At 30.9% G+C, this 12,066-nt stretch overlaps 1 protein-coding gene across 10 annotated transcripts in view; it reads right to left on the minus strand.

The window, feature by feature from the left end:
- LOC145296848 (dystrobrevin beta-like) overlaps positions 1-12,066 on the minus strand; it is a 541,375-nt gene that overhangs the window by 167,037 nt on the left and 362,272 nt on the right. For all 10 annotated transcript variants that reach the window (XR_013870040.1, XR_013870041.1, XR_013870039.1 and 7 more), the window contains 2 exons: positions 9,418-9,513; positions 4,232-4,334 (listed from right to left, as the gene is read on the minus strand). Coding sequence is in view for 7 of the 10 variants with exons in the window: in XM_080142975.1 (XP_079999101.1) it covers positions 4,232-4,334; positions 9,418-9,513 (199 nt within the window). In the remaining 3 variants the exon portion in view is untranslated. The remainder of the gene's footprint in view (positions 1-4,231; positions 4,335-9,417; positions 9,514-12,066) is intronic.

Below are 12,066 nucleotides of genomic sequence, written 5' to 3' on the forward strand. Positions count from 1 at the left end.
ACAGTGCCATGCAGAGGAAAGGCAAGGTCGACAGGATGGTGATCCCAGGCATTCAAATTGTCAGGGAGGGGCATCCAATCATTCAAACTATTTCCCTTTCTCATTTTTCTCAGTACTAGGATTTATACTTGAATCTTTGGGATATATTAGGCTGACACAAAAGTTTTTGCGGAATTTTAAATTTTGATTGAAAATTTTCAAATAAGTTTTGATAAAAATATCTTTACTTTATATATCATTTTAAAGAGTGTTTTTCACTCCAGCTAATCATTTAAATTATAATCATTTAAATTATAATCGTTTAAATTATAATCGTTTAAATTATAATCGTTTAAATTATCATCATTTAAATTATAATCATTTTAATAATAATCGTTTAAATTATAATCGTTTAAATTATAATCATTTAAATTATAATCGTTTAAATTATGATTGTTTAAATTATAATCGTTTAAATTATAATCATTTAAATTATAATCGTTTAAATTATAATCATTTAAATTATAATCGCTTAAATTATAATCATTTAAATTATTAATGATTTTAAAACAATTATGTTTTCTTTTCAGAACGTTGAATACAAGATAAGATGAAAAAAAAAGCAAATTTGAATAATTTTCTTATTTCAATTCAAGCTAGGCTGAAAAGTTGCTGAAACAGCTCGCAATATTAATGAAGCATTTGACACTACTGAACGCACAGCACAATGATGGTTTAAGAAATTTTGTGGCGGTGATGAGCATAGTGATTAGCCATTGAATGATGGTAATGATCATATAAGAGCCTTAGTCGAAGCCAATCTATGCACGACTGTTTGAGAAATTGCTTCTGAATGAGACGTAATGTACACAACGATTTCCAACCACTTCAGAAAAATTGCAAAGAGAAAAAACTTGACAACCAAAAGAAATGTTGTTATGACGTGTCATCCCCCTTTCTTTTATGCAGTAAGAACAACCCGTTTCTCGACCCAAGGCCATACTGTTGATGGTCAGCGACCGGTCTCATCCATTACAGTTTTTCTGAATGCAGGTGAAACCATTACAGCAGGAAAGTACTGTAAAAAAATGTATGAAATTTATCAGAAACTTCAACAACAACACCCAGAATTAGTAAACAGAAGAGGCTTAATTCTCCTCCATGACAATGCCTGACTGCATGTTGCTAAATCAACCTTGCAAAAGTTGAGCGAATTAGGCTACAAAACTCTGCCTCATCTGCCATACTCTCCAGATTTCTCACCTACCGACTACTACTTTTTCAAGCATCTCGATAACTTTTTGCGTCCGAAATGCTTCAAAAACCTAAGTGATAAAAAAAACGCCTTTGGCAACTTCATCGTCACCAGAACGCAAAGTTTTTACGTTAATGGCATAAATACACTTATTTTGCATTTGCAAAAGTGTGATGGTGCTTATTTCGATTAATAAATTTTGGATAATCTAAGATATGTTCATTAGAATTTAAGATTTAAAAACCGCAAGAACTTTCTTGTCAACCTGATAGATCCAAGGAGTTGGTCATGGGCACTACTAGGACTTCGTATGCCACTGTTTCCACTTGATACCAAGTCACTTCCTTTGTTACATTATAGATATCTCCTATGTTGGATAGTAATTACATCAGCCAGTATTAATCTTGACAAAGCTCGAATTAAGTACAGTTAAAAGTGACACAAAGTTTAAGAAATAAACCAATTTCCACAAAATATAACAGGAAGAGATGTCGTGTAAGGTCAGGTGAGATTAAATAGGTCAAAGTTCAGTTTAAAAAGTAAAACAAAGGACGCCAATCGACATGGCACATGCTATCATGGATAGCAAGATTGAAAGAGAAATGGAGGTTTCAACGCAGTTTGTCTATCGACATTGCATGGGACAGATCAGCAATAATGCTGTAATAACTGAAAGGAAAACTTTGATAATCACTAAGAGCAAAATGCCCTCTTAAGATCTTTGTCTGCTGTATACAACTATTTATCATTAATAAGGTAGTGAACTAATTAAGAGAATACAAGTCTCTCAAGTGGAAGCTATTTCTCTTCAAAATAAACTTAAAACTAAAGCTCCCAACTTCTGTACACATTAATAAGTTGTAATTGTCTAGCTCCCCTGATGACGAACCATGGTCATGTGGACAAAGAAGACAATAGAATTAATGTAGTAATCATTAGAGGAAACTACAACAACAGCAATGGAGAAGAAGAAGGAAGACAGAAAAAGTTAATTTGCACATTATATGTATCACAGACATTTGAGCTGGTTGCTTGACGATTTAAGAACAAAGAAGAAAACTAAGGAACCAATTAACGTGTAAAAAGAAATGCGTAAAAGAAAGTGACCAAAAATACCAATGTAAATTGAATGAAATCGATACACCTTTAGAAGATTTGTTTTTGCCAAGAATAAATGAATATCAAAAGCACTTGACTTGAAACATTTTCTGACTTCAAAATTCTTATCAAATCCTCATGTATTTCAAGATTGAAAGTTTTAAAAGTTATTTATATCTAATCATTTTCTAAATGGAGATTAAAACAATCAATAAATTGAAGCAGGTTACTTAATACAAAGAAAAATAAACGAATGCATAGCTGAATACATAAATAGGGCAAAGGAGCGATGACGTCAATGTATGATGACTCAGCAATAATCCGTTGCTTTTATCGGTTCTCGTTTGAATAAAATCTTCGGAGTTTGAGAGGGAGTTATTTGCATGCAGAATTTCGCAGCAGAATTTCGAAAGATGAATAGGAATGATAAACAGATAAAGATGACTTTTTTTCTGAATGCGTAGGGATCGAAATAGTTTACTATTTCTAATTTACAAATCACCGGGGCCTTGATAGAGTATAAAATCGATTTCCAAATCTAGTGAAGGATTTTCACTACAGAAGAAACGTTGCTAGTCTATGTCTACTCTATCATATTTTCATAGTAAATGCTTGATTGAACTGCAATCTATATTTCCCGTCCTGTAAAACGATCACAATAAAAACTCGTCTATCTGCAACCATTGTAAATAATTTTCTTTTCTTCCTTTGTGTACCTAAAGCTAAACGGAACTGCCACGAGTAAAGTTTCTTTTCAAGAAATACTTCTCTATAGAACACAATACCATGAGGTTGCTTTCTAACTGACTACAACATAGTCATTTTCCAGTTCTATAGTAACAAATTCCTGTTTCTACCAATCCTTACTGTGTTGTCTTACCATCCAACTAATAAACTCATTAAACCCTATCCTCGAGTGGCCTTTGAGCCTTGATAACCAGTGACTCATCTCCATAAATAAAACAATAGGTGTGTGTGTGTGTGTGTATGTGTGTGTGCGTGAATGTATTTAACTGGTCACGTAACACTGAAATTAAGAGGAAATAGTAACCATACACCAAGGATGGTTTATAACGAGTAAATTCTTTGTTTGGATGGATGAATAACGCATACAGAAATATGGCAAGTTAAAGTGCAAAATGTTCATTTGAACTTGCCGACATATTTCAATTACTTTTGCGCATGCATACTTTCATTTTTAGCTTGAAGTGGTTTAATTTAAAATCTTTCTTGTCTATCGATAGATTAAACGGTATTGAATGCAGCTGGAGCACTAAATGTTTTGGCTTCAAGTCTAGCTGATGGTATCCCAGTCATTTTTTTTATAACTTTTGAAATCACTTCTATATATTAGGTACAATATAATATTCAATAGAGAATTGGCTGTATAAAAATAAGTACAAAATCTATATGTATTCAAACATATTTAAGCATATTTTACAACCGGGTAAGGAACAGGTTTTTGATTGTCTGCAGACAGAAACACTTGGATGTTGACGTTAGTTTATAAAAACGTTTATTAAAATAAATAACTTTGACCATTTATAAACCCAGAATGAGAAAGATACAATATGGACTGTCAGAGAAAAAGAGTGAGAAAAAAGGGAGAGAGAGAAAGAGAAAGACAGATAGCTTGTGCTACATTTCACCTAGCTACATTTTTTCACAAAGATGGCACCTTTTATGCGTCTGCCCTGTGCTAAGTTTCATCAGAAAAAAAAACTATATCCTCTTTTCTCCTTGAAGTCATGTGATTTTTTTGACTTTCATCAAATAAGATTAAATTTTGACCTCCCATCTGTCAATCATTCCTTCATGGCTTTAGTTATGTAACTGGAAGGAGGATATCAGAGTAATAGTCAGAGCATTAAAAGACTTAGAAAAAGAAATCTAACTTACAGCGTTTGTAGCATCAGCTGCCAGTCGTGCTGCATATCGTGCTATCAATCTGTGTTCATCATCAAATCGTGTCGTATCAATACTGGCATTAAGTTTGCTTGGACTGCAAAGAAAAACACAAAACTAACATAAGAAACAGTATACAATATTACTATTATAATGAATGTTTCTCCTCTGTCAATTTAATCATCATATTTGTTGTACATCGAATGATTTAGAGAAGTAGAAAACCTTTCTGCAGCTGGGTACTGAAATAAAATATCTAGTTTGCAAACCTATAATTATTATTGTATTTTTCGATATTTGGACAACATAGGGATTCTTGTTTGAATTCAGTTTCACAGTCTGAGCTACTCTTGTTCTGATAGATTAAGGATACAGATTTGACAGCTTGTCTGTTTGCTGTTTCTGACTAGTAGTGCAGGGGCACTAACTCTTAGGTAGTGCTAAGAGTGGCTGACCTATCAACAGTTGTATAATAGCAAGATAGCCCTAGTGCAATGTTGTGCACAAAAAAGGAACTTGCACTTATTTCTGGTAGGCATTCCTGAGGTTACAATCCCATAGATACAAATTTGGCTAATAGTCTACTTGTGTATACATTGTTTTTAATATCCAACAAACAACATATTGTCTAACACTCTTCTATCAAAACAAATAAACAATATGCAGAAATTTAAACGCAATCAAAAAAAATCTTGCTGCCCAAATCCCCACCTAAATCGCCCCATTAATCTGGCCTCTAAAACAGTAGTTCCTTACATTTCAGTAGCAATATGCCTTGTTTAGAGATGAAAAAAGTACAAAACATAATTTCAAAGCTATTTTAAAATAATAGCCAATGATAGACTGACCACATGTTCTGTTTTGAGATACAATGGGTATTCTCCGAAGGCATAGCTCCAAAATAAAAAGTTGTTACAAGCGCAGACAAATGACTTCCTGCACTGAAAGAAGCCCAGACTAAATGATGTAGCCTATCTGAAGATCCTGATGAAAATGTAGGTCAACAAATAAGAATAGCTGAAAACTGATTATTTTCATTGAAAATGTTTATTTAGAGGAACATTTTTTATAAATATAATAAATTAAAAAATATATTAAATATGTTTATTTAAATAAACATTTTTACAAATATAATAAATGAAAATAAATAAAAAAGTTTATTTAAAGAAACATTTTTATAATATAATAGATTAAAATAAATTAAATATTTTTATTGAAAGAAACATTTTTATGATATAATAAATTAAAATAAATTAAATATTTTTATTTAAAGAAACATTTTTTATAAACATCATCAATTAAAATAAATAAAATAAGTTTATTTAAAGAAACATTTTATAAATATTATAAATTAAAATAAATTAAATATGTTGAATTAAAGAAACATTTTTATAAATATAATAAATGAAAATAAATTAAACATGTTTATTTAAAGAAAGATTTTATAATATAAATTAAAACAAATTAAATAGGTTTATTTAGAGAAATATTTTTATGAATATAATCAATTAAAATAAATCAAGTGTATTTATTTAAAGAAACATTTTTTATAAATATAATAAATTAAAATAGATTAAATATGTTTAATTAAAGAAACATTTTTTATAAATACTTGAAATAAATACAGTATGTTTATTTAAAAAAACAATTTTTAGCTCTATATAAATAAAATGAGCTCATTTTTTTCCTGTGTGAGTTTGACCTTAATAGGATTAAAAATCACGACATTACATTCAAATGTAATGTCCCCGCACTTCAGCACAGAATGTGAGGTGTGCTATAGGCCTACTACCCTTACAGTTCCTTGATATTCGTGCATTTATATATTTTTTCCGGTGAGAGTTCACTGCCACAATTGGTTAGAATCAATGGAAGTTGTAAAATCTTTTCTCTCTATTCGATTCATACTCCGCCCGCGACCACTTAACACCGCTGCGGATACGTCCACAGGGGAATATATGAGGAACACCGGTTTGATTTCTTAATTGCTTAAAAATATGGATTATCATTTTTCCGTCGGGTGAAACGCGACTTTACATTCCAGTTATTCTGTGGGTTACTTGTGCCATTTTATAAATTTCTTCTTCTTTTTTTTTTTCACTTTTTTTCTCCCTTTATATTTTTTCTCTTTTTGTAGGTGGGTAGGTGGGGGTTGCATATCGAAGGATTACTTAAACGAAACGAACTAACATTGGGTTCTAGTTTTTACAAGAAACTTTAGCAGTCAGCCCCCAGCGTTCTTCAAATCTTGCACCGATTAGTTGCTTTAATATTTTATTTACTGCTGACTTCCTATTTTCGGATTAGTTATTCATTATTTATTTCTATACATTGCATTTCTGAGAGTTTCATTAGCACAATTACTACTACGCTATCGATATTGGAATCAGACGACATTCAAATTGGTTAACAGCGACTAACATTTTTAAAAAATTTAAATACGGTCAATTTTCTGGTTTTATTTATTCATTTTTTCTTTTTCATTGAAACAAAGAAAAATAAATAAATAAAATCTAATAAACATATTTTCATTATACACGGTAAGTTTTATTTTTTGGATTTTGTTTTTCCATTTAAAAAAAAAAAATTAGATTTGAATAAACATATTTGCATTTTACGCGGTAAGTTTTTTTTTTTTTCTTTTTTTTTCCTTTGGTATTCTTTCACATTCGTCTTGTTTTTATTCCTTTCAATTTTACGCGTCATATATTAGCTAAACCAGGGCGGGGGGGGGGGGCATCTATAAATGTGTGTGCGTGTGTGGGTGTGTGTGTGTGTGGGGGGTGTTCCTTCACCCTGAATTCGGCCCCCTCCTGCTACTACGACAATGGCGTCATGTTTGACCTAGAAAACGTTGGCATTAGTTTCAACCACCTGCAAGTGTTTCTAAAGGGTTAATTTTATCTGTTCTCAATTGTGTGTCTCTTTGGCGTAGAGGTGACGTGTCAGGCATTTTTTTCCGCCTTAGCCTTGATGCTTTGGGTTCGAGCCTGTCTTCCTACCTAAACCTTTTTTTACACCATTTTTTTTACATTTGTTCACGGTTTTGCTTTGTTTAAGTTTTTCCAATTTTTTATAACATCGTGGGGTGTTTTTTAATATTAAAACAGCCCCCCCCCTCCTATATACGCACCTCCAAACACCCGGGAAACGCCAGGTACCCCCCGCTAGTAAATATAATAAATTAAAACAAATTAAATAGGTTTATTTACAGAAACATTTTTATAAATATAATCAATTAAAATAAATCAAGTATGTTTATTTAAAGAAACATTTTTTATAAATATAATAAATTTAAATGAATAAAATATGTTTATTAAAGAAATATTTTATAAATATAATAAATTTAAATAAATTAAATATGTTTATTAAAGAAATATTTCATAAATATAATAAATTAAAATAAATTAAATATGTTTATTTAAAGAAACATTTTTAAAAATATAATAAATTAAAATTAATTAACTTTGTTTATTTAGAGAAACATTTTTTATAAATATAATAATTTTAAATGAATTAAATATGTTTATTTAGAGAAATATATTTTTATAAGTATAATAAATTAAAACAAACTATATATGTTTTTAGAGAAAAAAATTAATACTGAAAGTAATATTTTTAAATATAATAAATAAATAGAAAAAATGAAGGGATGTTAATCGTCTAAAAATATGAATTTTTCTCATATAATAAAATAAATGTAATGAAAAAGAAAATGTGTATTCATCCAAAAATAATTAAACTTCATAATAAACAAAGATCCTGTAGATGAAATTGATGAAAAAATTATTTTTGTTTCCAGTATAGGCTACATCGTTTAGTGCGAATTACTTTCAAAGCAGGAAGTCATTTGTTTGGGTAAATATGCACTTATATACAAACGTTTAAACTGAAGCAATACTTTTCCAAGTCCATTGACAAAAATAAACCCAAGAACACCAGAAGCAATGCTGAGATAAGTGGAGAAAGACTAACGTTATTTCAAAGTTTTCTTACGAAGGCTTCTAATTGTTAAACGTATCTGAACAATTCTATAAACGCTTTAGTCAGTTTGAAATAGCATTTTTATCACTAAATATTCAAATAGAATGCAATCAGATGTCTTTCCAGAACCCTATTCTTACAGAAGAGACGTTACTAGTCTCTACTCTATCCTTATTCTCATGGCAGCTGTTCAGCTTAACTTCTTTCTAACTCCACCTCCCATAATATATTTACAACAAAAACTCGTTTAACTACAATCACTATCAATGATTTACCTTACTCCTCCTGTGTGTCTAAAATTAAACCATATTTCCATGAGCAAAGGCTATTTCCTGGGACTACCCGTCTATGCAACACAGTACCACAAGGTTACTTTCTGACTGACTACAACATTGCAGTCTTCAAGTCAACTATAAAAAAAATTCTTGTTGAGCCATCCTCTTAAATAATACATTTTGACCAGTTACAACAATCGTTACTAATCCGCTTGATGTTTATTATTCACATGTTAAACTCAATGAACCCTTATCGTCAAGTTGCTTTTGAACTTTATCCTCAAGTTGCTTTTAAACCAGTTTCATTTGAAACTTATCTTCATGTTGCTTTTGAACTTTATCTTCAAATTGCCTTTGAACCTTACCCTCAAATTGCTTTTGAACCTTATCTTTAAGTTGCCTTTGAGCCATGCTCAAATTGCTTTTAAGCCTTATCTTCAAGTTACCTTTGAACCTTATCTTCAAGTTGCTTTTGAGCCTTAGTGATTCACTTATAAAATAAAAAAGAATCTGTATAAGATTTTCTGTCCATCAGTTCTTCCATCTGTCATATCTAAGTTTGAAATTTTAGATTACATGGATTCATTTTTAACTTGAAGGTTAGTACTTTATAAAAATCATTTCAATTCTGTATTAGTGGTATCATCTATGTGTGGAACCCGGCACTTATTGAGTGATGTACTATGTGTAGCATTCACTTCTAAACTAATCGATTATTATGCATTTTAGAATACAGTTGGTAGGCACAAGGTGTCATAATGTGGTCTGCATGTAGTTTAATTTAGTTTTATGCAAAGGGGATAAAAAGTGGGTGGAACTCTTCATTAAAATTCAATAACTTCCGATTTGCGGAATATTAACAATAAGTATTAGACATCAAAACATATATACATAATCTGTATGATCGTTAAAGTTGGATACCTGCGTGATGTTGGCCCACTATCAACTGACGACAGGTCGATAGAATGACTCCGTGCATCTTGAAGATCGTTGTGGACCATCACTGGTGTAGGTGGTCTGTAAAGAAATTATAAAAAGACAAAAATTATAATGAAACTTTCTCATCAGACTAAAGTATAAAAATTTCTAGAGATTTGCGATAGCTTTAAATCACAAAATGCTGCAAACCGAACAGAAACAAATTACTGAATTTTGGATTTTTCTAACAGACTCAATCTCAATGTTATGATTATGTATTTGAATATATCAATCTTTGAAATAATCTATCAATATTTGCTTCAGCAAAAAAGACCATGCTTTATTTTTTGCTGAAGCAAAGTAAAAAGAGACTTCTTTATAAATTCAGGTGGAATGAAACCTGAACAATTCTATTTGACACAAAAAAAGTGTGAATTTGGCACTCAGTTCCTCACTCCCAAATTAAATTATTTTTGAAACATTAAATAATAAAAAGAAAGTTTGAGCAAAACTTTTTAAACCTTTTTCTTTTCATACACCTTTTTTTCATAACTGTAATAGATGTATATGTGAGAGAGTGAACAGAAGAGGGAAGTTACATTTTAAAATTAGCCAGGAAATTTTGAACTTTTCAGATTTTTGTTGTAGGAGCAAGTATGATTTGTCAATTTGGTGCTATATTCCGCTAGCATATATCCTCCATCTATCTCATTCGATTCTGCTACTATATGTTTTCCACCTATCTTATTCAGTCCTGGGTGATGCTGGGTATTCTGCTAGTATATATTTGAACTTATCTCATTTAATCCCAGGACTGATTTCATGTCCACACTGTAAAAAATATAAATGAAACAAAGTAATGTTCAAATCGTAAACTGCTTCAGCCATTTCCGGGACTTACTTTATATCCGAAACCCACTGTTTAAAATATACATGAAACAATGTAATATCTTTATCGTAAACTGTTTTAGCCATTTCTAGGACTGACTGCATATCTCCCACCCTACTATAAAAAATATACATTAAATAAAGTAATGTCTAAAACGTGAATGGTGTCAGTCATTTCTGGGACGAACTTCATATTCCTCACCCCACTGTTAAAAATATACATGAAATAAAGTAATGTTTAATGTGTAAACGGTTTCAGCCATTTCCAGGACTGATTTAATATCCCCCTCCCCACTGTTAAAAATATACATGAAATAAGTAATGTTGAAATCGTAAACAGTTTCAGCTATTTTTGGAACTGACTTCATATCCCCCACCATACTATTGAAATATACATGAAATAAAGTAATGTTTAAATCATAAACTGCTCCAGCAGCTTTTCAAAATAAAGACATAAAAACATTAACACGGTTAGGGATTAGGCAACCATTACTTCAACATGAATTTCTGAGTGAAGTATCAGTCTCAGCATTTCAGTGACTTTAATCCCTCCCTCCTTAAGAAGAGTTTTTGCAATTACTGCCATGAGGACATTAAGGACGAAAGTATGAACTCAAGATTACTTAATATATTTACATAATTTTTGGAATGTTACAAATAAGCCCCTGGCATGCACTGATCCATTTACCTGATTTTTGGAATCAGCAGTACATTCATGTAATTTTTGGAATATGACATTTTATGTCAATGTAGTACATCATAAATATATTATATGCATCTTTTTCAGCAGAAGATAATGACGTCATCACTGGAAGTAAACACGTCAGACTATCACCCCCTACTTGAAAAGAAGGAGGAAATTATGCCTGGGATCTTATTAAATAATTACCAAATCCATTAACTTGCATTTAGTATAATCTATATATTAATACAATAGCGTGTGTGTTCTTAATTCTCAACAATTGACATTTGCCAGAAAGCGTGGCATAGAAAAGAACACACACTCTATCGTATTAATATATAGATTATTATGATTATTATTATTAGTAGTAGTAATAGTAGTAGTAGTAGTAGTAGTAGCAGCAGCAGAAGTAGCCATAGTAGTAGCAGAATCTTATACCTGCTTTATGAGTAGTGTTAGTAAAATACTTGGATATGTTACTTTCCTTTTTTTGCCTAGTTCCTACCGCTTTATAACTAGCATGAAGAAGAAAAAAGTTTTTATAAGAAAAAAAAAGAAATATTTTTAAGCAAAAATAATTTGTTTGAACTAATTTGTCTACTTTTGCAGCTTATCAAAAAACAAAAAGGTCATTTAGTTTAAAAAAACATTTATGTAATGTTTTTTTTAATGTCATGTTAGTTTTTTGTTTAATTTAAAAAAACACATATTCACAGACTCAGGATTTATATTCATAACACCTTCCTCTGGACTAAAGAACATGGTCTAGAATCAGATGAGCAAGCCTACATGTGCTTTAGATTAACCTTAAAACACATCATTAATGACTTATACTTATTCTAACGTTCTTCTTTGACCCAGTACTGTACCCTGCTTGACTATGTTTCGGCTAGTATTGATGCATCACTCTCTTTAGATCCAAGTCTATGTACGGGGATTTTAATGTTTACCAGCCAGATTGGCTTGGTTTTTCAAACTATAAACAGCAAGTAACAATATACACGGTTTCTTTATTGCATATTGTCTATCACAAACTGTCATTTTACCGATCCGTTTCTGAGATTTTGAGAAATAGCAAGCCT

The sequence above is a fragment of the Euprymna scolopes genome, chromosome 17 (genome assembly GCF_053919585.1).
Source record: "Euprymna scolopes isolate OS-2025 chromosome 17, ASM5391958v1, whole genome shotgun sequence".
Lineage (NCBI taxonomy): Eukaryota > Metazoa > Mollusca > Cephalopoda > Sepiida > Sepiolidae > Euprymna > Euprymna scolopes.